Raw genomic sequence first — 27,860 nt, 5'->3', positions numbered from 1 at the left:
CATAGTGGGATAGGTGTATTGGCCTTTTCTAACATAGATGAAAACAAAAAGTTAAAATATTGAAGATTTTAAATTCTTTCCATAGAAATAAACTATTCAATTTTAAAAGGTACAGAAAGAGAGAAATATTTTATTCTTTCTATCATGATCATCAGTTAACCAAGCTTCACATTTTGGGCAAGTTTTTTTTTTTTTTAAGTATGAATTTTTTCAGAACTTATTTTATTAAAAAAAAAAGAAGAACAGGTGTATTTTGGCAGAGAAGTAAAATATAGAATATGCAAAATTTGTTTTTAAAATCAGCATACAAAATTTTAAAACACAGTACAGTTATATCAAAATACAGCACAGCCAACGGCCTTCAACATTTCCTTTGGCATTTCATTTGGTAGAGTTAAAAGAGAAATCCTTCCTAAAAAAAATCAGCTATCAAAACAGTCCATAAGTTAGGTCGTATAAGTTGAAAGAACTTTTCCTTGAGTTTCCAAAATCCTTTTCTTCCTTGATAACCCACATAAAGCATGGCTAGTGAGGTATATAGGGCAAACACTGTCAGGCGGATGCACGGTACAGAAAAAGTGCATAAACAAAGAATCCATCCCATTTTCATAGAAATAACAGGTTAATCTCAGTTTCTTCTTATTGATGTATCGTTTTACTTTGGCAGAATCAAAATAAACCCATAAAAATGTCTTTGTTCAAGTCGCAGCAGCAGTGATATGTCTCCTTTGGTGGCATCATCTGATGCCACAATACTGTAGAGCCCCTGGAGGAACTAAGGTGTTGTGTGTGTCTGCGTGTGTGACTGCAAACATCAACAATGTGAGCTCATACGTCGAGCACCATGTCATACTGTTGTCCCTTCTTCCGCCTGCCACACTTATTGATGAGAACCACATAGAGCGTCAAAAGCATGACCCAATAGCATGCATACAGCAATGTTCCAACAATCAGAACTGTCTGTTTGGATTCTGAAAATGGCTTTTTAGATTCCTTATAAATGGTGAAAATCACACCACCCAGGAGGATTGTAAACCAAACCGATACTGGAATGAGTCCTATGAAATTAACAACAATGGTTTTCCTTCCAGATGTGCCCCACCCAGCTTTGTTTATCGTTGCAATTGCAAACATCTTAGCAGGAAGTAAACTGGACATGTATAACACTGAGTAGAGAGACATAAAGACCATGACGATATTTCCTCTAAGGCAGCTGGCAAAAGATGATTTTATGAGACCCACTAGCTGGACAGTTAACAAGAAGAGGAGGATGTTCCAAATTTTACCCCTGTAGAAGAGCTGGATTACTGTGGCAATAAGAAAGAAAGGAAAGAATCCAGTGATAACAGCTTCATAGGTCATCCACAAGTGATGTTTGTGGAACCACATGGCATTGTACAGCCACTCCCGGAAGTATGACTTGCTCCAACGGGTCTGCTGGTTCAGCCATCTGAGATACTCTATAGGTGTTTCAGTAAGGCACTTGGATCGAGCTGTGTATTTTGTTGCATAACCCAGACTCAGCACCCGGTTCGTTAGATGCCTGTCATCACCGAAACTACACTGGTTGCCCATAAATTCCTGATTGTACCAGTCTTCCACAAACTCATGCAGCAAGGAGTTTCTGTACATTCCCAGAGGTCCACTAATGCACTGGACACACCCAAAATAAGACTGACAGGCCCTCTCTATGTTAAAGGCCATCCAGTATCTCACACTGCTGAGGAAGGAGATCCAGGAATCATACTTGTTTAAAATCTGCAAGAAGGAAAAAAATAAATAAAATAAATAAATAAATAAATAAAGGTATGCTTTAGCTAAAAATGCCAAGAAAAACCTGAACCATACTGAGATTACTACCAAGCATGAGATTTGTTATTTTATCCCCCTATTTAGGTTTCCTTCCTCTTTTGGACATGGTTGATTTTGACTTCTGTATTGCTGGATTACTTTGACGTGTGTGTGTGCGCGACTGTGCACGTGCACATATTCCTCTATGGTGACTATTTTCTTCAACTTCACTCTTCCTGTCTTCTTTTTGCTGTTTTTTATTCTTCTTCCAGCTGTTCTGATATAATGCTGAGATTTTTGAGGCCTTAGTTCTCAGTCCATAAATGCTTCCACCGTGCATTCTTTCCTACCATCTAAGATGTGAAGGTTTTAAAGTCCTGTTCCTTCCTGTTCTGGTTAATTTCCAATTGATCTAGTACTGACTGTTAATTTTTCTTCTCCATTCTCTACATTGTCTTATAATTCCAGTGATATAAGAATTCTCTCTGACCTCCTCACAAAATTTGAATCCTAAAATAATACTTTACATAAAGTCTATTGAAATTTATGCCTTTTTGTGGTAATATTTCTAAATTCTCTTTACCATTTCACTTTTATTCATTTTTTAATCTGGATTTTGCTTGCTTCCTATTTATCACCAGTCTATTTCTTTGTTCTTCCTAAAACATTTTTTTTGCCGTTGCTATTAACATGCATGTACAAAATGTGTTACACAGCAACACAAATTCTAAATTTCAAGGATAATTATCCATATGCTTCTCATCTTTTGCTAAAGTCTAATCTTATGTTTTCATAGGACTCTTATTTTAATCTTCACCTACTCATTTTTCAATTCCACAAACTTCAAAATTACCTTCATTAATACTTGTTTCACTAATTGTTTCTCCATTGGTAGGAAATGGTGGTTTATGTTGGAAAACCCACCTGCTGTTTCTTTGCCTTTCTGATTAGGATACATTTTTTCTGCCTTTGTTTTGCAATTTGCATTTTAACCAACCACACATTGACCAGCTTTTAAATAGAGAAGTATATTCCCTTACCATACTTTCATTTCTTTAATTATGTAACTACATGAATCCCAACATCAGATTTTAGTAGAACACTGAAGATTAACTTGTGATCCTAGGAGACGTGGTGGAAATCATTGCACATTTATGCTATATTGTATATAATTCACCACTCATTACAAACTCAGGTGATACCCAATGACTAAGCAAAGAAATGATAAATTATTTCAATTTAGATAGGAAATGAGGCAGTGAAATGGGTCTAAGGCACATTCTAATGGGTCCAGTACCAAAGACAATACCTGGATAGAATAATAAATATGTATTCAATGGACTGATGAATGAAAGTGTTTTTTAAAGTGTCTTCTTTACAAAATGGAGCTATATTCACCTGTACATCTCCCCCAACACCTCCAACCATGGGGTCTTCTTCTAAGACTTTCACCATCTCCACAGATGAAGCAGGGTCAAGCATAGTATCTGAATCACATACCTGCAAAGGAGAAAAAGAAAATGAGTTAAAGAAAAGAACTATGAATGCACTTTAGTCAAAATGGGGCACATATGCTATGTCTATGTATGCTACACCCACAGCCTTATTGTCACAGGCCTCAGGAAACAGGTGTCACAGGGATAACAGGGCTTGTTATATCACGGACAATGCAGTTTACTTTTCAGCAAGTTCAATATTTAAGTTACTGACACTGCTAGAGAGAAGAGCTAAAATGTTGTGCTGGGTATGATTTGTAGGCTAACCCACTTGTTCTCAGCTTGCTGGGGATGTTCCTAATTGTAGCAATGAAAGTCTCTTGCCCCAGGGAAGATACTTGCTTTCCTGGGAAACTCAAGTGGTTTGTCATCCTAGATGTCTTCCTTCAGTTGCCTCAAATAAGGCTTGTGAAACTTGTCCCTCAATTTGGAATAAAAAAAATTGTATGTGTGTGTGTGTGTGTATATATATATATATATATATATATATATATATATATATATATCTCCAGCTGTACTGAAAGGAGGACATATTTAGTGGAACTCATATCCCATCTCATTTTAATATGCTGAGTGAGAGACAGGAGACAGGTCTCCTTCAGGTGATTGTATAGTTCTGAAGCAAGACATCTACACAACGTGGGCTAGCAAATACCATTGCAAAGGGAAGACAGTAATGTGACCCTACTTGTTCTTCTATTACTTAGGGTTTAAAAGCAGATGTAAATTACCTTAGGCTCCTCTGGAATTGCCAATTGTTATTCTTAAAAACAATCTTTTAAAGGTCATGACAGGCAATGATGAAGCCAAACCAACTATAAAATTAAAATTAAAATAATTGGAATTCCTCTAAATGTGTGCACCCCTACTAGTCATTTTTATCAGAGGCCAAAGTGAGGAAGGTTATACATAGCAATTTTCTTTCTGGCCTGACTTCTAAATCAATTGAGAAATTTAAAAGAATAATGAAGCAGCTGAGAGAATCCATAGCACCCCCTGTACAACTATGAGGCTGACATGAAGAATAGGATTGCTCTGTGTGAAGAAGGGGGCATCTCAATCCTGCTCCCCAGCACTGGACTCAGTCCCTGACAGTGTACAAGTGGGACTCACCTCCTCTGCGGACACAGTGTGTGCCCCTTCAAAGGGGTCTGACTGATACCACATCTTGTGGGCAGCCACATCCCAGAACACAGGGTAAGAAGAGATTCTGGGCCACACATTGCTCCTTCCACACTCACCAATCAGATTAAGGCACAACTCTTCTCCAAGGAAAGGAGTAAGTCAGGTGGCAGAGTCCTGGTGGACTAACCGTGTGGACAGAGCAACCTTCACATTCTCTGAGAAAAGCAGAACTCGGGAATGAACGTTCCCATCTCCCTATCTGCTATGATTTGAAACTGGTTTGTCCCCTTGAACACTCATGTTGAAATGAATTCCCAAAAGAGGTGACGGGGCCTCTAAGAGGTAGAGCCCTCCTGGACAGATGGCTTTCTCAGGACTTTGCCGATCCTCACTCAATGAGTTCTTGTTCTTTCAGGCCTGGCTTAGTTACTGTGAGAGCAGGTTGGCACAAAAAAGAAAAAGAAATAATAACAATAAAGAGAGTGTCCCTTGTGTTTTGCTGTGTTCTGTCTCTCTTGCACACACTCATGCTTGGTTTTCTGCTTCCTTATCATGTTGTGATGTGGTAGACAAGCCCTCACCAGAAGCTGCTGCCATGGCCTTGAACTTCCCAGTTTCCAAAACCATGAATCAAATTTTTTTTTTTAAATTGCCTAGTCTCAGATAATCTGTGATAACAACAATAAATGAGCTAAGATAATATCCCTGCAATATTTACTAATAGTATTTTTTTTCTGCTGAATGCCCCAAGGCCCTAACAAATAAAAATTGATTAGAATGGACATGATAAGGCAGTCAAACAATGAATGACTTGATTGGCACAGACTATTATCTAATTTTTTATTATTCTGCATCAGATCTGGCTATACTAGTTAAATTGAATCAAGATTCAGTCTACTTACAAGCAAGGGCCACATGGCAATACTTTGTTCAAAGACTGACCACATGTTTAACAGTGTGTCTATAAAATTTTCTAATGATCTTGTAGTCACCTTGGTTTATGCCAGTGCATTCTATGATGTTTGTAAGATGAAATCACCTAGTGGTGCATTTCTCAGTGTATATTCCTGTCATTAAGTGACACTGACTATAATTATAATCAAAAGTAATTATCTTAACAGTTCTCCAAACTGTGCCATAAAAAGTCAATATTTGAAAAAAAAAATCAAATTGTAGCAGCATAAAGTCTCCAGATTTAAGAAGATACTAGATAAATGCAGAATACATTCTTCATATTATTTTCTAAGGAATCACAAAATTTTTAAAAAGGACCACTCTTAACTTGACTAATGGCTTTTTTGTGTGTGAAAAGGATTTTTGTGTTGGTGAAGAACACTGGTGAAAAGAGTTATTTAAATGCATTACTGGAATTTAAGAATATAAGGAATGTATGGAACATTCAGTAATAAAGTGAACTCATCACCCCTCTAGATGTAACTAATTATGGCAATTTGGGGTTAACTCCTCTTTTTTAAATTTTTACTTTGGTTATTTGGAAGCACTCACTTTTAAAATAAGAACCTATTTATTGCTTTTTGGCGTTTTATTTAGGTTCAGCATAGTCTCATTTATTTTGAGGGGAAAACTTAGGAATAAGATAGGCATTAATTTTTTTATTTTAAAAAACAGGATTTTACTAGCACTGGGTTTTAAATCCAAATATCCCAAGCCTCAGGAACTACACAAAGTGATCTGAGAGGGATGTTTTCCTCTCCTGTGTTTTGTCTATCACCAGTTAGTACATGGCTACCAGCCAGGGAGGAGGCCTCCAATGAGGGTAGAGAAAGGTGAAGGCAGAAGTCCAGCCCACCTTAGAACCCAGCCTCCCGTCCATGGCCACACCCTCCTCTATTGACTTAAGCTGGGAAAGGTAAAACCAGAAAGCTAAAATAAGTCTAAAAACAACAGGAAGGGAGCAATCCGGAATTAGTGCTCAAATAACTCCGCCTGCTTGGGAGCCCAAAAACGTCAGGGGAAGGTTGTCTTTGAAATGACCAAACTTGAACCAAACCTCTGAAGCTCTGCATATTTAAATTGGCCCCTGCCCCTCCCCATTTCCAAAAGGGAAGTGCCAGAAGTCCTCTGAGAGAGGTTGTTCCCTGGGTGAGCTTACTGCATTAGAAGGGAAAGCTCTCGAAAGTTTCCTGGGAAGGGGTTTCTTACATGAGGAGTTATGAGCTCTAAAGAATTTCCATTCCTGGATGTTGTCTGATGACTGAATGCCAACTGGAAAGTCAGTCTTTGCCAGTCTGGAAAAGCATGTATATTCAGGGACACAGTGACGTCTGCTTGGTAGGATGCGAAGAACACAGTCTTGGCCCTTAATATCCGCAAGGACAGAATATCTAGTTACCTCCTCACCAATAACAAGTGTGCACTTTCATGAATGTTGGCTGTTCAGCTCTGGGCTAGAATCTGTGGGAGACACACCAGTTCATGCAGAACTAAACCTCACATAAGGAAAAAGGACAGACATGATTTGCATACAGGAAACCGAGAACAAATCAAAAGTCTTTCTGGCCACGCTGAGAGTATCACTGCAATTTGTTGAAAGATTTTTCACTAAGAAATTTGGAAATGAAGCAAAGTCACAATTTTGAGTAAAGGGAATAGAAAATGACAAGATGAAGTGAAATTATTGGGTTGAACCAGGCATCTCGGTTTTATCCACAGAATCAAGAGGAAAAGCACATGACTGGTTCCTCTCAGCTATCTGCTCTAGCCAAGAGTTAGCACCTCCCTTTAGTTCCCTGTCAAAACAGGGGCTGGTCACTGGGTGAAGTCCAGGCTACCACCTTTTTGATATGGCCTAGTAGTTAAGAATGGCTTTATATTTTAAGCAGTCAGGAAAAAAAAATCAAAAGAATATTTTATGACACATGCAAATTATATGAAAATCAAATTTCACTGTCCCTAAAAGTTGTATTAGAGACCAGCCATTCTCACTCATTTACATGTTCTCTATGGCTGCCTTCACTGGACAACAGCAAAGAGGAACAGTTACAAAGCTGGTTAAAAATGAAGTGGCTTGTTTGTCCCAATTATATTTTAGCCTTATTTGTTTTAGAGCAAAGTTTGCCAACCCTAGGTTCAAAATAACAATCTGTTTTCATTAACGTAAGAGCAACCATCCAGACTGGGAATATAGCTCAGGTGTAGAGTGCCTATAAATTCAATCCCCAGCATCATGAAAATAAATAACCTAATAAACTGCAATGTTCAGATTAAATATGTTTTAAACCCCAATTTTAATTCTAGGGTATTTTTAAAATTGCCTCCATTTTCTTGAGCTATAAATTGCAGTAACTGCATAAAGAATAGGATATTAATAAACTCTTTTTGGTACTGGGGACTCTACCATTGAGCTCTAACCCCAGTCCTTTTTATTTTTTATTTTGAGACAGGGTCTCACTAAGTTGCCCAGGCTGTCCTCAAACTTGAGATTCTTCTGCCTCAGACTCCCAAGTAACTGGGATTACAGATGAGCACCAATGAGCCTCACTAATAAACATCATGTAGGCTTTCTTTAGTCAAGACTTTGCCTATTTTAAGAACAAATGCCCACAGAATCAAGAAGCCTAAATTAAAATAATAAGTCCTGTAACTTATAATGTCTGTAACCTTGGACAAGCACTGTACCACCATCATGGTGCATTAGTGAAACCCTTCATATGAAAGTACTTTGAGAATTAGAAAGGACTGTAGAGTAGGATCCCATTAGTATCAAATAATGACCCTTCAGTTTCTATATTTCTTAAGTAAACCTAAGTCTAAACAATCATGGTAATCATCACCACAACTAGATGACTCAATGGAGAGAATCAGTAAAATGAACATGAAACTGTCCATTGCAAATTTTCTCACTAATCTTAAAAGTTCATCTATCTCACAACAATCCAAAAAAAATTCTCCTCTACAATGTTACTATTTGCTCCATCCAATGCTTTTCAAATTCTAAGACCCTGGTCTAAAATGCCAAGTGTCCATGTTTCATTTTTTTAATAGACATCTTTCCTTTCCGTTTGACTGATGGATCTCCTTCTCTACCTCTCATTCTACTTCAAAGGACATTGAAACTCAATGCAGTAAGAGGAAATCTTTATTGCTTTGACTGTCTTCAATGAGGAAACAAGTTGAAAACAAATCAACATCCCTTCTGTTGCTACTGGTTTCATCCTTTTCCTGTTTATAAGGTTTAAACCTTTCTTAAACCTTATGCTTCTTCATTTTGATCCATCATCTTATCTTGACCCTTCCTCTTAACCTTGATCCAGTGAGTCTATTTTTAGAGTGTGTACAATTTACTCTTGGTTCCTGACACAATTTAACCAAAGTAAAAGAAAAGTTTGCTCATCCATCCCAAGCAAATTTCAGGGGTAAGGACCAGAAGAAATAAAAAAACCTTAAAAATAGTCAATTACTAGGAAACCCTGATGATGCTACTCTCCTTGAATTCCTAATTGTAAACCAGAGCAATTATACCATAGATAGGAAAAGAAAGCTCTATACAAGACCTTGGAATCAAATAGATCTGGTTCCCAACCTACTTCCCATTACTTAGACCAGCTTCTTATACTCATCCCCTCATCTTCTTGGGCCTCCATCTATCCAGTGAAAAATATGAATACCCATTTCCATCTCCTTCATTGGTCGAGATGGTCAATTAATGAGATAATGTATGTGAACCACTTAATAATCCTAGCTCATAGTAAATCCTCAATAAATGGAAGTCACAAGTATTAAAGAAGTGAAAATCTAAAACCAAGGGCACAAATTCAAGACAATTGTCCAGAGAAAAGGGATTCTTGTTATAATTATGGTAAATAAGCTATAATTTACTCAGAGGGAAACCAATGTCTCATCCAATGCCCAACCAACTTAAATCAAAAGTTGAATTCTAGAACAGACAGTGCAAACATCTTTAGATTGGGCTGTTAATTAGGGAAAAGAAATAAAATAATTAGAGAGTGGTTTGAGCTGATTTATGATTCATTCCTGACCTGGAACGTACCATTGCGGGTATAATTACAAAAGCTCATCTTGTGGTTAAGGGCAGACCTTAGGCCCACTTAACATTATATTAAAGTCTGTGTTGAATCTTGACTTGGCATCTCTTCATTAGCAGTGAACTTGAAGAGTGTGTGACATTGCTTAAAACAGGAACATAATCTTTGGTTTTGGAAGAATATAAATGTAGAGAGCAAACTTATTTTTGAAATCTAGGCCCTGAAAATTTCACTGTCTGGTGAAAATAAAGTAATTTGGGGGAGAACTACACACATGCAGGATATAGGGGAAACCAAAACAGAAGGACAAAAAATAACCTTTACAGAAAGAAAATATTGCTCACAATTTAAAATTTCAGATATAGCAAAAAATGTCATTGAAAGTCTCATCTCTTAAAGTAACTGGCTTATTATGGTCTGGGATCTCAAATCCAACAACAGAAAGCTTCAACTTCATAGACATCTAAGCAGTTTGGCACTTCTTTTATGTTTTTCTTGAAAGGAAATAAAAAGATATAAGCATTTTTTAGAGAATAAATTATTCAAACCATTATAAAATAATTCCTACCTTTAGTCAACCTATAATCTCCTCCAATCATTAAATTAATAAAAAAAAGATTTATTGGTTAGTTGCTCTTCATTTTTAGGAAAACGTGAACATAAGTGAAAGTTACAGAAGGTGCAAAGCAAGGTAACAAGCCACCTGGAATAGTGGGGGACCAAAAGTTGTCAACTCTAAGGCTTGAGCCATGAATCACCCTTTTTCCAAATGTTTGGAATTCTCATTGACAAGAAGCAAATCAGGAAAGTCATAAAGGTAGCCTTTAAATCAGAGTGTATATACAAGAACCCAATTTTGGGAAAAGGGCAGCTTCAAATTGATAAGAGAAAAATGATGGTAACTGATAAGTGAAAGGAAGACTTTAATAATTCTCTTTGTTTTGATTGCACTCTAGCAGAGATTCAATATGTTGCTAGAAAAAAATCAAGAGGTCAATGGAGATAAAATGGTACTGAGTTGAATCCCAAGCTGGGAGGGATCTTAGCAATCATGTGTTCTTGATGATTCAATTAGAGCCAGGTCCATAGTAAACAAGGAACAGATCTGGGTCTGGAATTCAGATTTCCTCATTCCTACGTCAGTATGCTGTTAATCTTTTCCTCTGACATGAAGGACAGAAAGAAAAAATATTCTCAATTCTGGATTCTGGCTCTCAGCACATTTCACTTGTTTAGGCTTTCCGCAGAGAACAGGAACCAGGCAAATATTATACACAGTTAATTATCATTATTTATGGTAGTTATGTTCTCTAAAGTTGCCATGAAGATTGAATTATCTATTACCGAAAAATCGCTTCTAGCAGAAACAATGGGTTAGTTTCCTCTAAGCCTCTGCCTACAAAATCTTTCTCAACTGATCAATACATAAAACCCTGTTTATTTTTGCTTCTTCTTGAATACACCTGAATTAAGTAATTAATATACATTGTTGGCATTAGCAAAGAGCTTCATGCCCAATAACAATAATTCATGCCTAAAGGACACTTTTCCCATAAGCATGTCACAGCCTTCCTGTGCTTAGAAATATAAGACAGAACTTCAGCACCACATATGGGGCTACTTTCAACAGCTTCCCCACCTACCACTGCACTGAAATGTAAAGACATGGCACCAAATACACAAAGAAGAGGATAATTACACTGAAAGGAGAAGGCAAAGCATCACTGTGTGCAGCTGAAGCATGCAGCATTGGGTCACACAATCTTTTTGCTACTGTGCATATGTATACAAAAAACCACTAGCATATTGCAAGTATTGATTTGGGGGTTAGAGGTAAATTTTAGTAAGCAGGAAAATTTGCAAATACAGAATCCATGATTAACAAGGGTCAACTGTACTATTATGAATGACATAGCCTTAATTCTTTCCCACTCAAAGAATTTGAGATACTTAAAATGTTACCAGGTTCATGATAAAATTCACTCTTCTTATCTTCTTTTCAGAAAATGTCCACAGTTATTGTATGCCTTCCACCTGGGAAATCCCTAATGCACACCTTAGGCATTACTGACCGTTTTTTCTTTTCCTCCCTTGTCTCACAGACTGGTGGTCACTTGTAATACATGTGTCCAATAATAAGAGATATGAATAAAGCTAGTATATAATATAGATATCAAAGTATATTTTGTCTTATGATATTTGTAAAAATGATATGAAAAGTGAATATAATCCCAAACTGTTTTAAAAATAAGGGAAAAATAGAAGGTTCTGTGCTGGAAAGCATTAACCCCCCACTTTTGTATTGGTTGCAGGTCAAGTCAACTTATTAATTTCGCTTCTTTTATATTTTTAAAATATACTGCTCTAAACAAAGAGCCAAGAGAAACTCTAGTTTGAAGAGGTAAACAAGACTTTTGCCCTACCTTAAGCCATATCCAGTTAGGTCAGAATCTGTCCTTTACTGTAAAACAAAGTTTACCTAGGAAGCACATTGATTCTGAATTTTAAAGATATTCCTCCTTCTCCTTTTTGGTTTTACATTCCCTTCCTTCACATTTCTCACTGTGTTACTTTTCTTCTTCTGTTTCTATCTTCTCTCTCTCTCTCTCTCTTTCTCTCTCTATTTCTCTCTCTCTCTCTCTATCTCTATCTCTATCTCTATCTCTGTCTCTATCTATCTCTATCTCAGGGGCTACCAGTCACCTGGTAAGCTTTCTGTCACACAGGCCTCCTCCTGGACTAGGGCTTCCTGAAGTGTTCTGTGTGAGCATTTGTGATTTGAATGACTACAGGGCTGGGACATGAGTCAGTGGAGTGGACTACAGAAGGGAGCTGAGATGATAGAGGGTCAGTGGTCATTGATGAAGGCTTGTCCTAGGAGGGTAGATAGAGAGAATAACCTGGAGTCAGGAGGTGGGGGGGCTGTGCTTGAAGCAGTATAGGCAGAACAGAGTAAGGGTGGTCTTGAAAGCATTCAGAACTGCTGCTTTTGTTTGGTCCTCAGTAGAGGCAAGATCATCTGTTAGTAGTTAGACAGGGAGGAGTTTGGATAGGGAGCTGGGAGCTTGGGGAAGGTATGAAATAATAGGTCACAAAAGCAATAAGCAAGACGCTCAAACTCAAGTGGAAAGAGTGCTAAGGAGGGCTGAGGACCCAGCTGCAACTGGAACCCAGTCTTTTTGGCCATCTCTCTGCATAGCCCAGCAGTATTGTCCAGCAAGCATGTGAGCAGGTCATCAATCTCTTCCCCAGCCCCCCATCTGCTCTTGTAAATGACTGTCCAACTTCGCTCCCTTCCTTCCCTAACCAGCCTACATGCCAAGTTTGATCACCAGGAACACCTGGTAGCCAACATCCTCAACCCCTCTCCTGTTTGTCTTTTGGTGGCTTCTACTTTGCCGTTCCCAAAGCCTGGACGGTCAGAAAAGATCAGTGTTCAGTGCATAGTTTAAACCTTCAGAAATTGCCATGTTAATAGGTCAAGCATGGTCTAAAAGCAGAAGATTTGATGAAGAATAGCAGGATGGAATTATTAGTTTCAGAATACGAAAAGATTTTAAGTTGTGGTGGAGTGCTTGGAACTAGTTGAGATCCCAGGAGGCATTAGGGCCTGGTTCAGAGCAGCTGCTGGGGTCAGTCTATCTGTAGGGCTTCAGCCTGGAGCAAGACAGTTCTCAAGCTTGATCAGGAAACCTCCAACAGGAAGCCTAGTCTAACCTTTCATATTTTGAATTATTTTTTTTTCCTGGACAAGCACAGTGTAAAGTTGTCAAGGATACAAACAAAATTCAAAACAACAGTGATGGAAGAAGGGGATTTGGGAAGGGAAGGTAAAAGAAAGAGAAAAAAGCACACACAAAGATTTCTTGATTAGAACTACCAAATGTAGCAGTTGTTTTAACTATAATCAAAGGCAAAATATAAAAACAGATGTTCTCTCATTTTAGGCACAGGCATCCCCTGGCATGCCTGCCTTTAAGAATATCCTACCATCCTCTCATCTAGGTCCAGATTGCATATATAGATCCTGAAGGTCCTGCAATAAATGAAGCCCCCTTAAATGTAAAAGTTCTACCATTGAGAAAACAGGAGAAACTTGAGAAAGAAACTCAGCCAACTCCCCTGAAGAGAGCTTATTAGGTAGATAGGTATCAACAAAGAAATGCTTCAAAATTTTTCAGATATAAACTAAAATTAATCCTAAGGTGACAAATGACAGACACTATAATTTATTTTAGTATGGCAATATAATAAATAACTATATTAATAGTAAAAGTTTTAGTCGTATTAACAATAATATCATTAACAACTGTTGCTAAGACTTGGAACACATTTTTGGACAAAAATTATCTCAAACTGCTTCTAAGATGGCTTTATTCTTTCCAATAAATTGACGCTCAGGAAGGTGGTCTTGCTCAGGGTCCACCAGTTCATAATATCTGTGATTACAGTCTCAGCGAATTGATTCAAAAGCCAGTGCTTATTCCCATCTCGTTACTCTGAGATCCAATGGGCATGACTTCTGGCAATAAAGACCCTTGAACAAATAGAATGGGTGTTTGGAATACTAGGACTTCCTTTTAAAAGAAAAGTCTTCCAGCAATTTTCTTACACCAGTGGTATTGCTTCCCTCTTGATAGCTCATGTCCAAAATTCAATTAAAGAATTTACAAAAAAATTAAAATTAGAAAATTCACAGGGCTTCTCCTAATGTTCTAAAGAAGAAAGCCTCAATGAGAACTGGGACAAGAGAAGCCCCACAGTGAGCTGTCAGCCAATTACTGAGAGACACAGGCTGCCTAATTTTCATGCAAGCAAACATCATCACAGATGCTTTCAAAGGTCAAGCTGGAGTGAGTGAGGTAATGCTGTTTGGGGAGTGAAATAAACATTACTTCGAATTTGCTCTAAGATTTTTTTTTGTTTGTTTGTTTTCATTTTCCTTTTCTTTCTAGCTCAATTTTGAATTCCTTGCTCTTTTTAATCAAAATCATCCTCTCCACCCCCATTTTGCCCAGTCTGTATCCAAAACATTTTAGAGCCTTTCTTCAGCCTGCAGATTTTCTCAAGACCCTTCACTTAGGCCAACACTGTTTTCTAACAGAGTTGGAGATTTTTAAGAGTGTGGAAAATGATGCTGGATTTGACTTGGCAGAACCTAGGAGACAGAGAAGGAAAGGTGGGGGGAGGGGAGGAAGGGACTCCTGTCCAAATACTCCTGATGTCTAACCAACAACATGACACCAAGTCAAGCATTTTCATAGATAGTCTGAACAGTTTTACGCGATTTTTTTTTTTCTTTCCTGTCTTTCAAAATGTGCTTTCAACAGTCATGCTGTTTTCAAATGAACTGAAAGAAACACTGTGTTCAGGACAAGGATGGGCTATAGCATGACTGGAGAGACACAAAAGCTGCTTTATTTCAATGTATGTTTGCCCTGGCAGGAATCTGGGACCTACCTGTACATAATCCACACTTCGTCCCAGCGCTCTGAAGGCTGTGTACATGACTTCTCTTTTTCCACCCCATTTTTGCATGATGCAAACACTTTTGTTGGACAGGACCAATTGGGTTACATGCTGAGAGCTTTCTTTATGTGACTCATCTGTCTCACCAGGTCCCTTTTCATGGTAGTTGTTCTTCCAGATGTAGGTAGCTGATTTGTCCCTGCCCATGACTTCACTAAAGATGTCCATCATGTAAAGGTCATCGTCCGAGTTCCCATCGATGACCATGACAACTTTAATCCCAGGGTAGGTAAGCCTCTTCACAGATTGCAAACATTTCCTTAAGTAGTCTGGATCTTCTTGATATGCAGCGATGCAAAGAGCAACAGTTTTGTTCAATTTGATGGGGGTTTCTAGGGATTTTTTCATTTTTCGGTGCTCCAAAAAGGCAAACAGACTTTGGATGATGAGGTGTGATGCTAAAAAGGCACCGTACAATCCAAAAGAGAAATAGTAATTATCCGTTTGGATAAATTGATAGCCAACGATATAAGCAGCTGTGATTCCAAGAAGGAGAGAGACTCCAAAAAGTGTGGTTCCAATTATTCTCAGGATGCATAGAAACCTCTCACAATGCATCTGCAATATAATCAAATGACACTCTCAGTTAACCACTCCTGTCTCGTGCTTGTTGTACACATTGTGTCATGGAAGGACACACACACACAGCATGCAGGAGTTCTCCCACGGTTTCTCCCTTCACTTGCTAAGTGACTTGCAGCACCCACTCTGCTCAAATGCAAGATGAAGCTAAGGACTTCCTCTGGCACAACTCGGAGGGTCATTTCAAGAATCCCTTTGGTAATGGTGCTATTGAAATGTTGCAGTGTATTAAACAAATACCTGGATGCATTGTTTTTAATGTGTTAGCCTCTCTCAGGCTTTACTCTATTTGGCCATACCTAAGTATGGGACCAAACCTTTCTAAAGCCCAGAGTAATCTTTCTTCCTGTGCCAGGTCGTCCCTTTTCTCCTTAACACTGATAAGATCAACACCCATGGAAGAATTTGCTCAATTTCTTATGTCTAATTTCATCTCATTTTCAACGCAAATCCTTCAATGTATGTCCTTTCCAAGTATCTAGCTGAGATTAAAGATAGAGAGACCTAGAATACAGTACTAGCTCATCAACTATCTGTGAGACCTTGGGTAAGTCACCTTATCTCTCTGGACTTCAATGTATTTGTTTTCAATCTGTTAATGAGGGAATTTATACTTGATTATTTACAAAACTCCCTTTGAGACAAAATCTTTACTATCCCTAGGTATTCAGCACAAATATTTTTCAAACCCTTGTAATTTTGAATCATACACCATAGTTCGGTTATCTATCTCTTTCATCCACCATCACTGATATTAAATGTTAGATTCTGGGGATCAGGAAACGTACTGGAACACAGCAAGCACATAATAAGTGTTTGCAGAGACAATGAATACATTAAAGAAGAAATAACATCATGCTTAATTCCAACAGGTGAGTGTCCCTACTATTAAAAGCTGAAGCATGTTAGACCTGAAACATGTTTTAATTCTTAATGATAGCTAGTTTTGTACTTACCCCTACAGTTTATGTGTCTCTTAAATAAGGTTTTGAACAACTCAAAGACAGGAGAGTCATTTTTCTGTTTTTTTTACAAAGAACTTCTGATTCTGGGCATTGGAAAGATACTTGGTAAAGCTTATTATGTCATTTCCCCCTTGAAGTTTTATTTTTCTCCTCTTCTAAGAATGGACTATCATAAGGGGCATAATTGGTATAAATACAATGTTCCCATCTTTGGACCTTTACATCAGATTTGAGGATTTGTCTTTTTTATATATAACTAGTACTTAATCTTTTTTCTTTAATTCAACTAATTTTTTAAAAGCTAAAACTTATTTTAAATGAAAACTTAGGCTAAGATTTATCTCTATAAAACCTCTTGCTTAATGAATGAAATTGGAGAATATCATGCTAATTGAGATAAGCCAATCTCAAAAAACCAAAGGACGTATGATCTCTCTGATAAGCGGATGATGACACATAATGGGGTGTGGGAGGGGCTAGTGTTAGGGTTAGAGTTAGGGTTAGGGAGGGGGGCAAGAATGGAGGAAGGAAGGACTGTATAGGGGAAAAAGAGGGGTGGGAGGGGTGGGGGGAAAGGGAAAAAATAACAGAATGAATCAAACAACATTACCCTATGTAAATTTATGATTACACAAATGGTATGCCTTGACTCCATGTACAAATAGAGAAACAACATGTATCCCATTTGTTTACAATAAAAAACATAAATAAAAAAATAAATAAATAAAATAAAAGACCAAAAAAAAAAAAATACCTCTTGCTTGTGGACGGCCTCCATAGTGCTCAGCTCTAGAAGGGCACCATTCACACCTTCCCATTCTGTCCACGCATTAAGGCGGTCCTGAGGAAGCATGCATTCTACTGCTGCTAGACATAAGCATAGCTGCTTTTGTGTTACCTCTCCTCCCTGAGCACAGGCTGTATGATACACCTATGACATTCCAACCTCCTGAAATCTGACACATGCATCATTTAAGAGAGAGGGTGTCCTCCTCCAATCTCCCCTTTCTGCAGGCTTGATACCAACATCAACATCTCGGGCAGTATAGAGTCCCAAGATGGAGCTTGGTCCTTGAATTGACATATAGAAGGGAGTCTCCCAAGAATCAGGATATCTGCTTTGACCTGAAGCCCTGTGCAGTACAGCACTCCCGTAAACCCAGTTATTTGGGAGGCTAGGGCTGGAGCACCTCAAGTTTGAGACCTGTCTGCTCCATTTAGACCTTGTCTAAATTATTGTCTCAAAATAAAATAAAAGTGGGCTGAAACTGTAGCTTAGAGGTATGTGTGGGGTCCTGAATTTAATCCCCAGTACCATCAAGAGGGTCAGGGGTTGGGGAGAGGCGAGGAAGAGAGAGGGAAAGAGAGAGAGAGAGAGAGAGAGAGAGAGAGAGAGAGAGAGAGAGAGAGAGAGAGAGAGAGAGGAGAGAGGAAGAGAGAGACTTTCCTTGTACTCATATTAACAAGAAATGATTTCTGGATTTTTATTTGTTTCTCTATTTGTTATTGTGTATTTGGGGATTTAGTTCACCCTAACTAGTATAATCTAGGTAATACAAAAAGCAGCCTAGAAACCAGGTTTCTAGCACATGGACATCTGTTTGCTGTTGTAGTTAAATCTAGATGATAACATTTGTCAAAGATTCAGTTGTGCTGAGTAGCAAAATAAAATCGTTTGTGAAGGTGTTTTTAAAAACAAAAACACAATAGTTTAGTTATCGTCTAAAAAACATACAAAACAAGCACAAATGCATGCTCCACTTTTAGCAGCTGTGTGGGACACCATACCGTGTAACATGGGAGACTGACAGAAGCAACCTCAACACAAATGGAAATTTGTGACTGCTGCAGAAGCATAAGATGCTGAGTTTCTGTTGAAAGGCAAGCAAGTACAGCATCCCGTTAATTAAAACAGCTGACAGGGTGCTGAGCAATCCCAAAGGGCACGTTAACCAATGCCTGAAGGTGCTGGGAGCACCAGACTTGGAACTTGTCATTTCCAAGACATGAGTCATTCTCACAAGAGTGAAAAATTTCAAGGGGACTAAAGCTCTTTGCCAGGGAGAAGCTTAAGTGTGTATTTAGCTTGTGTTTAAAATCACCATCACCAGCAAAAGAGCTGCCTGCCATTCTTTTCCATTATTCACATTTTCCTTGCTTTTATCAGCACACGTGGATACAGAGACTGGTCACATAGCATCTGTGGACCGCAGCTAAAATGGGAACACCCTCTTACATCATGGGAGCCCCAGGATGTCCTTTTGAAGCCTGGGAAAAGTTACTAATGAACTGCAACGATGTCGCTTATATTCCTGCTCCATATCTCAGCATGGCCTAGTATGACACACAGCATTTCAATGCACACTAAAGGGCAAAAGTCCCGTCTTAGAGTCAGCTTCACCGAGTGAATACATTGATCTCAGGGAGTGACACACAGGATGTGTTTTTTCTTTTATTATTCCCCTGGGCAACTTCATAGCTATGGGCACCATATGTGTAAGACTTTGTGAGACAATCCCTGATTCATGTGCTGTGGTTCATAAGCATACTTTCCTATTAAAACAGGAGCATGGCTATATGGCTTTTTTGTCAGATTGGAAAAACAAAGTTCCCTGCTAGATCATAAAAGCTTGATTACTGTGAGACAGAAAGATTATTTAGACACCTATATGCCACAAATACTTAAAATAAAAAAAGTAATTTTTGCCCATTATCAGACTTTAGCCAATCAAAAAATGTTTTTGACCTTTAAATTGCTTTGAATTTGATACCAGTTATTTAATAACCTCCATTGTCCACAGCACAGAAATCAAGGTAAGGAATGACTTAGTACAATGTAATGTATGCTCCACAAAGTAAATGGAGACACACACACACATACACACACTACACACACACATGTCTGTTTTCACTAATGTGGCCCAAGGACATAAAACACTGCTTGGTTTATACTATTTACTACTAGCAGTCAATAAATATCTGAATAAATATCTAAATATCTAACCGAATGAATGAAGTTCCATCATTTCCTTGTTATAATGGCTAATAACAATTATTCATCATTAATTAGATTTCAGTCAGTGAAGCAATTTTTTTGTGCTTTGTTTTGTTTAATAGCATGATCTTATTTAATCTCAGTGACTTTAGACGACAAATATGTTCTTAATTTCATGTTACGATATATTCATATGCCAAGGAAACCAAGATGCTGAGTATTTATATTAGCTCTCCTAAGTGAAAAAACAGCCTTAGAGGCACATAGAGGTCTAATGCCTGGTTATTCTCAACAAATATTTGCTGAATAGATTTGAATTCTCATGACAGGCAGCATCTTTTTGTTCTGACTAGTAAAATGATGTTGTATAAGGGAGATCGGGGAAGAACTTTGAAAATTGTGTCCCTGCTGTTATGAGGGTGGTGGATGGGCACTCAGATACAGATCCAAGGCCAGCCAATTCTCAGAGAGGATTTCTGGCCTCAGATACTTTCCCATGTGAGTGCAGCCTAAAGGGACGTGCAGATTGTTTCAAAAGAAGCTGCCAATTCCATCTATGCAACAGAAATTCTGCTTCTAATACCAGCAGCCAAAATTCTGTTTCAGCATAAGAAAGGCATTACTGCTCCCATTGCGTCCACCTGTGGAGAAGATATAAAGCCTTACTGTTAACTCATATACCCCAAATGGGACTCTCTGGGTCATTGGGCCTCAGAGCCTTTTCCTCCACCCTGACCTTTTTACATTACCTAGAGAGCAAACTGTTGGCTGAAGGGAGAACAACAGCTGCTCTCACTGCCTAGTGCAGTGGTGAAAACCAAGTTCCATAGTTTTCATAAAGTGGTTCTTCCATTTTTTTAATCTGGTTGAAATGCATTCAAATGTGTTGAGTCAGCATCTGGAAAAGGCTGCAGAGATTAAGTCAGCTGACACCTCTTTGTGAGAGGTGGTAGCTTACCACTCCTTTCTAAAGGAATTCCCTCATCCTGCAAACTCCCCACCCCCAACACACCTTCACCCCTTGCCCTGCTGGGTTCTCTAACTTGTCTCCATGCCCTCTCCAGAGCACAGGGGCTTACGGTCTCTCTGATGATTAGGTCCCTATACTGAAAGCAAGGCTTGGCATATAGGAGGTACTCAATAAATACACTTCAAATCAATGAATAAATTCTTCTGGACTTAGGCAGTCAATATAGACAGAGAGGCACAGGTCACATCCCTGTCTTCAGTGCACGAGCAGTGAATACATGCTGAGAGTCAAACAGGCCCTTAAGGTACCCCCCTCCAATGGTATTTCTTACTTTTTCTCCTCCCACCCCCTCTTTTTTTTAAACAGTTCAATACTTTCTTGCCTAATGTATATGGTAATGGCTGTAGGCAATACTAAACCAGCTCTAAAAGACCTTTGGATAATAAAGGCAGAAAATACACAAGAGCATTTACAGCAATTTTGAGTTGCAATTTGAGTAGCCTTATGAATTCAAAGTTTGTGTTTGGGACACAAGGAATAACAAGAACTTCTTTTAACAACCTGAAATCTATTAAGCTAGTAGTATGTATTGTTCACTAACCTATACAATGTTTTGCATTTTGGTCTAATGACTCAAAAACAAGTGTACATGTGTGTTTTCTCTTCAATTGGAAATATTTAGTGACTTCAACCAGACTAACAAAAGTTTTGAAATCATATATACTAGTGTTCAAATCCCACCTCTGATGTTCCAGAGAATTTGGCCTCCAGAACCAAACTGAGTTGGGACAGATTCCTAGCTCTTCCTTTGAATGGTTGGTTGACCTGAACAAGTTCCATAATAGTTGACATCTTCAGTTTCCTCATCTATAAAATGGAGCTAATCATATTGACTCAAAAAACATAATGAGATCGGAAGATGGAACTCATCCTAAATACCTAAAAAGAAATCTCAGTTATGTTAGTGTCCTACCAGTGACAATTACCTAATAACTCTGTCCCTCCCTCCCTTTAACCTGTTTTTTAGATAACGAGTAATAACTGTGGCATGACGAAAAAAATATAGAAGAATTAGGAATTAGAAGAGAGATTCAGCCCAAGCCCTGCCTTATATTGGCAATCTGACTTCAAGCCAAACCTCAAGGGTTCTGTGAAGAAGTCATAAGTTCTTGGACAATTTAATTATCTTTGAACTTCAAATTTTTAGAGATAGGATTGAGACCCATTAATTTTAACATTGTTACTACCCATCACTGAGTTTCTATAAGCAGGATGAAGGGAGTTTGTCTTTGGTGCTTCACTTCCATGCTCTTCATTATTGTCACCTGATGAGAACAGGCAGCAAATTCTTCCTCCTATCCACTCTTTAATCTTCATTTCCTCCTCTGTAACATGAGAATAATTCCTTCTTGCAGGATTATTATAACTAGGAAGGATAGCATAAACAAGGCCCAGCAATTGAAATATGGTATGAATTCAATCATTGGTTATCGTTAGCATTATTGTTGCTGCAAACCAACATTTCAATCCAAAGGAAGAGTTGCCGAAATTAAAGGGCACTTGTACTTCCTCTCTTCCCCGTTTAATTTTCAAATCCACTGATGACTAAGTCAGTGTCATTGTAACTTATAGCCAATATATAAGCACACAAAGACACAATGATGAACGTCATTAAAGAATGTGTCTGTCCTGTCCGTAATGAAAGCATTGCTCAAGACTATCTCTCATCCACAGAACTGGTTCCAGAGCAAAGGCTTTCTCTACATATAAACTATGTTGTGTGCAAAGAGCAGGAAAAAGACCTTACGGCATATGTAGAACAACTAGAATTGGGAATATTCATCTACACAGGTGACACCAGCAAAAACAATAGAAAACTGTTTCTTTGAAATAAGTCACAATCTCATGGTGGCTATCTGCCTGTGAATGGTGGATTAGGAAGGTAGAGGGAATCAAAGGTTTAAAGGTAGTGTTTCTCAAATTATGCTATACATCCAAATTACCTTATGACTTGCAAAATCACAGACATGTGGCTCCAACAATATTCTGAGTTAATTGAAAGGAATTGTGACCAGGGCATCACAAGTTTTATAATCTTGGGAGATTTTAATGTACAACAAAGTTTGGTTTGGCAATCAGTGGGTTAAAGTCAAAGACATCATGCCTCATTTGCATTGATGCATATCCCTTATGTGGATTCCCTCTAGAAATCTGAAACTGAAATGCCCAATTGAAGTCCCTCCTCAAAATCTTCACATTAAAACACATTACCCTCTGGGATAAAGTGCACCAAGACCCCCTTCTTTTCTCCCCCTTCCGAACTCCTCTCCCTGTCTTTGAGGTCTGCCTCCAGTTTCACAGCAGCTATACTAACAAAGACCCTGGCATCAAGGTGGCAGGATTAGGATACAAGTCTTTTGAACACCCTATCACCCTAGTGGTGGGTGCATCTAGCACCTTAGGTTTCAAATTTCTCTTTCTTTGCACCATCAATTTTAATCAGTTATTCCTAGTATACCAATTCTCTGAACTGCTCAATTAGTTCCTGAACTTTACCATCCTAAACTTAGTCACAGTGAAGGGGAAATTTCCCAAAGACTTGATATGGAATCTTTAATACTATATTGCACATGTAAGTAAGCACTCTACCACTGAATATCTTCATTGCCTATACTGAGTCTTGAACACTATCTTTAGTGTTTTATCTTTATAGGTCAAAATCAAAGACAGTTAAAGGCAACACAAATGCCAAGTCTCTGTGTGAAATCTTTCCTGGACCTCTCAAACAGATGTGGTTTCTCCTCAGGTTGAGATCCCATAAAATTTGGCTAATCCAGCTGCAGCATAGTCCAGTTCAAGGGCATTATATTGAACTCTTGGATTAAATTCCATTTACTCTCCTTACTAACACTGTGACTTCGAGTGAGTCACATAACTGTTCTGAGGCAAGGTTTCTTTATGAATTTTTCTTTCCAAGTTAGGATAAGATATAATATGCGGAAAGTGTCTACTTTGGGGCCTGGAGCATAGATATGTAATAAACAATGGCTCTTGTTTCTTATGAGCCAGATCATCTTTTGCTTTACAGAATAGTTATTTGACTCTTTTTTATGTTTATTTTTAATTTTTAATTACCTGAAATACAGATGTATTCAATTCAGAGATATCCATTCATAAATACTTATTTATTTTAAATAAGGAAACTTAACAATGTGACCTGATATGACTCATATCAGTAACATTTTCCTAGATTGTAAGCAAAGCAGTATATACCTAAGAATTCCACATAGATAACACTCAAATTATTCTTCAGTGGGAACTGGGGATGTAGGTCATTGATAGGGTACTTACTTGGCATGTGCAAGACCCTGGGTTAAATCCCTAGCACCATAATGTGTGTGTGTGTTCTTAATAATTTAAGGCTATATGCAGTAGGATGATACTTATTCTATGCAGACTGCTGCTGGATGGGAAAGGACAAAATGAAATTGCAGTAGTAGAGAGAAGTGTGGAGCTGTCCCCAGGCTGCCACACCAGCTCATCTTGGCAGCCTTGTAGAATATGGCCTGGGCAGCATGGATAAAAAGAAGAACCCAGAAAAAGACATGGGGTGTATGGGCTTCATGAAAGAGCCAGGAAGCTAATAATGCAATGACTTTTTATTTGATCTTAAGTTAAGTGCAAAACTGTGGGACATAAACTTGTCAAAGCAGATCTCCACCTTGATCCTTAGACAAAGAGCTTTCCCTGCATTGCCAATGATAGGAAAAGAAATGAATCAGTAAATCTATGTTTTAAAATTTAAGGAAAAAAATTTAGAAGAAATCTTAGTTGGCAAAGACACCATGCAGAGAAAGGTACCTATGAAATCCCATGTTCTCAGGCTATATCCTAAAGACCTAACAGACATGATCAGTTCCAAGCTAATTGACTTTCTATTAACAGCTTTTTATTGGTTTGTTGCACAATTCCTGTTTTCCAGGAAGGTAAAATATCTTCTTTGTTTTGAAGAGAGTCATATTTTATTTGATGCAAGTCACCAATTTGTTAACTCATTGAATTTTTATAATACTTCACAACTGTCTTTGTAAAGTAAGTTTCAATTCTAGGTACAATACAAGCAATCCAGGCAGTGTGCATCTGCCAGTACACCTACAATAAATTTCCCTATTCATTTGGCTCTGGTAATATATAAGAAAAAGAAAATGGAAAGGATTATATTGTAGTTTTAATCCAGAAACAGTTATGTAGAATTTGGAATTTCTTTTTCAAAATGCGAAGGCATATACAATATAGTATACATACCAAAATAGGTATTTTAAAGCATTAAACTTTCACTGAAAGTGAAAAAAGAATACCCAAGGTACTAGGGAAAGCTTTGGTGAAAGATGATGGGTATTCAAAAAACAGTATCTCAGTTGTATGTGTAATTTTATTAAGTCTCTAAAAAGAATGTAGTAAAACTAATTTTATGAGTGAATCGACTTGCACATATTGGAAGAAAAAGGAGAACAAGTTTAAAATTCAAGAGTTCTTTTCAACCCCATTCTGTAAAATCTAAAATATCTACAAATATGTCGATGGGCATAAATAGCTGTTCTTGCCCATCTTAAAGAAATACATATTTTAATTAAAAACATCGCATCATACATATGAAGATGCATTGGCCATCAAAAACTTTATTCTTAAAATGATCTTTTAAAAAAAAATACACAATCCAGTTTAACACTTCCGAAGGCATATTATCATATGCTTTCACTCACAGCAGTGAGAGATCTGAGGCTGTCTTGAAATCTACAATGGAGAGTAAAATCGTTCTCCCTCTTACCAGCCTCCTCACTTCTTCAGCAAAATCCATCTACCAGCTTGCTTCGCTTTACTCTAGGCTGATCTGAAAGTCCATATATATACTCAGGCTGTGAGTTCGGGGAAGCCCTTCGTGACCAATCAGGGCTTCCCATCTATTGCGTCACACCTCCCCCTGGGTATGACGTCAAAGGCAATCCCGGCCCAGCCTCTTGGGTTGAAGGGGTGTAGTACTTTTATGCAGCTGATGGAGAGACCATTTTGGCAGCAACTGTTCTAATGGGTGGGGAACCTGGCAGGGAGGTGCCGAAGGGCTTTCACTGATCCCCTCTGGGAGCGCGACCGGCTGTACCAGCTCGCTCCCCCAGAAGCGCGCGGTGCCTCCGAGTCCAAGAACACCGCGCTGGCGTTTGGGGATGGAGGGAGAGGCTCTGGATGAAACTGGCACCCTCAGGCCTTGTAATGAGAACCGGTTCTTGTAAGCCCTCCTCCCCAGGCACCGCCTCTCTGCTCCCAGCCCCTCTTGCCAGCTTTAATGATCCTTTCAGCGCCGTTTCCCCTCGACTGCGTTTCCTCGGGCAGAGGAAGCAGCCTCTCTCGCCTCTCGGTTCTCACCCTTACACAGAACCTCCTTTCAGACCCGCCCTCCTGTTCATTGGGACCCATTTCGGAGCTCTGGCTCACTCTGGGCGGGAACTAGCGTGACGAATTCCGCCTAAGGTGTTGATTATCCATCCCAACTCAGCCTCTGGCTTCACTCCCACATTCACCCAGGATCCCGCGGCCCCCCAGCCCCCCCCCCCCCCGCTCTGGGTGCTCGAGACGGCGCCCCCAAGTCCTCCACCCCGCGGTGCCCCCAGCTGCAGCTGGGGAAAGAAGAGCCAGCGTGCTCGATGCCACGTCGGAATTGGCTCCAGGGACGCTGCAGCTGCCTGAGCGCAGCGCGCGGTCCCCACGCACGCCCTGCCCTGGGCGGCGGGCGGGCTGGCGCTGCGCAAGGAGGAGGGATGCGCGCCCTCCTTCAGCTCCCAGCTGCGAGTGCCACAGCCTGCGTCAGGGACCCCTGGCCCGAGTGAGGCTTCCGGAGCTGAGCTGAGCAGGGACAGACCCAGCCTGACACTTTAATGGGGTTTAGGAAGTGCAAAGGAGGGGAGGCTCGGGAAAGGGGGAGTGGCCGAGCGAGGCCGGTAGCTGCAAGGAGGTGGCGAAGGACCCTCCTTCTCTGGGGTCTCAGCTAGTTGGAGCTGGAAACCCGGATCGCTTAACCCTTTCATTCCAAGCAAAAAGCAAGCGTCTTACCTAACAGTAAAACCCGCAGGGCAGTTACAGGGTTTCCTTCCAACGTAGTGTGCGGGGCGGGGAGCGGGTGGTGGAGAAGCGGAGGGAAGGGGTGGGGAGAGGGGGGAAAGGGGACGACTGTGCGGGATGCATTTTCCTTACATAGTGGAAATTCTTTTTTTCCTAATACAGGAGCCCCTCTGCCGCTCCAGAAGATGCAGAATGGAAAAGTACATCTTAGGACAAACAGCCTTACCCAGGAGAAGTTACCTGTGTACCCCCAAAAGCAGCGGATTTACGGCGAGCCGCAGGGATGGGAAAGGACGGATATGTTGCTAAGCTTGATAGTGATCGGAAATATTCTCTGATTTTTAGTCTGTTTGAAATTTTAGACCTCAAACTTTTCTATAGAAACTGATTTTTTTTTTTTTTTTTAACATTCATGTGGATAATTTCTTCCCTTTCCCTGGCCTATCTGAGGACCTTCCTAGTTCACCCAAACGCCTCTCTGTAACGTACCTTGTTCAGCTCTCAGTCATAAAGTCGTCCTCAGCCTGTCTGTGTGGTCCCGGAGGGTCGCTGGAAGGCAGTTTCCAAAATTGAGGTAATAAGAGATCAGATGAATTTGAGTCGACCGGCCAAAAAAAATAAGAAATTTAAAAACAACATTTAAAAATGATGGGGGAGTCTTAAATGTTTGGTACTCCCCCACTTTGAAGGGAAATTCACTAATATTCTTTTTTATTATTTCCGTTGTACTTCAGTCTTCTAACTCTTTTAAAAAATTATCTGTGCTTTAAAAATAAATTAACTTTTTTTGTGTGTGTTCCAGTCCCCCTCCCGCCGATAACGGAAAGTCTCTTTTTTGTATTAAAAAAAAAAAAAAAATTGCCCGGTGAAGACTCAGCAGAACCCAGGAAGCGCAGAATCAATCGGGAGAAAAGTCTTTGGCTAGGGCTGGTTCAAGTCCCTGGTTCAATGGACTGCTCGAAGCCAGGACTGGGTAATTCTTTCCAGACGCTTTGACTTCTCCTTCCTCGCTGTTGTTGCCTTTCTGCCTCCTCCAACGTAAGGGGGTCTTAACAAGTGAGCTGGTGGGTGTTTTAATAGGGCGGAGGAGGGAGTGGGGGGTTAGGGGAGTGGAGGAGGAAGGTGTGGACTGGGGAACCCGGAGGGGAGGGAACTGGGAGCGCGGGCGGGCGGGAGGGAGGCGGGGAGGAGGAGAGGGAGAGAGAGAAATTGGCCATTCAAAGCCCTCTCTGAGCTAGAGGCCGGTTCTAAACTCCAATGAATTCAATTAACTTGATTGTTAACGTG

At 39.5% G+C, this 27,860-nt stretch overlaps 1 protein-coding gene across 1 annotated transcript; it reads right to left on the bottom strand.

Annotated features, from left to right (window-relative positions):
- Positions 1-140: 140 nt before the first annotated feature.
- Has2 (hyaluronan synthase 2) lies at positions 141-27,641 on the bottom strand. The gene is made up of 4 exons (XM_047557768.1): positions 27,063-27,641; positions 14,879-15,505; positions 3,190-3,291; positions 141-1,758 (listed from the first exon to the last, which is right to left on the bottom strand). The coding sequence occupies exons 2-4, from the start codon at positions 15,503-15,505 to the stop codon at positions 829-831; spliced, it is 1,659 nt and encodes a 552-aa protein (XP_047413724.1). The 5' UTR covers positions 27,063-27,641; the 3' UTR covers positions 141-828.
- Positions 27,642-27,860: the final 219 nt, after the last annotated feature.

This window comes from Sciurus carolinensis, chromosome 1, assembly GCF_902686445.1.
Source record: "Sciurus carolinensis chromosome 1, mSciCar1.2, whole genome shotgun sequence".
Classification (NCBI taxonomy): domain Eukaryota; kingdom Metazoa; phylum Chordata; class Mammalia; order Rodentia; family Sciuridae; genus Sciurus; species Sciurus carolinensis.
Note: the sequence above shows the minus strand (reverse complement) of the source record. Positions and strands in the feature narration are given on the sequence as shown.

Excerpts from the sequence above, each read along its gene's own strand:
- Has2 (XM_047557768.1), bottom strand. The coding sequence starts at position 15,505 with ATGCATTGTGAGAGGTTTCTATGCATCCTGAGAATAATTGGAACCACA. Across the intron at positions 3,292-14,878 it reads GAAGTGTGGATTATGTACAG|GTATGTGATTCAGATACTAT; the intron begins GTAGGTCCCAGA and ends TCTCCTTTGCAG. Across the intron at positions 1,759-3,189 it reads GTGTTGGGGGAGATGTACAG|ATTTTAAACAAGTATGATTC; the intron begins GTGAATATAGCT and ends TCCTTCTTGCAG.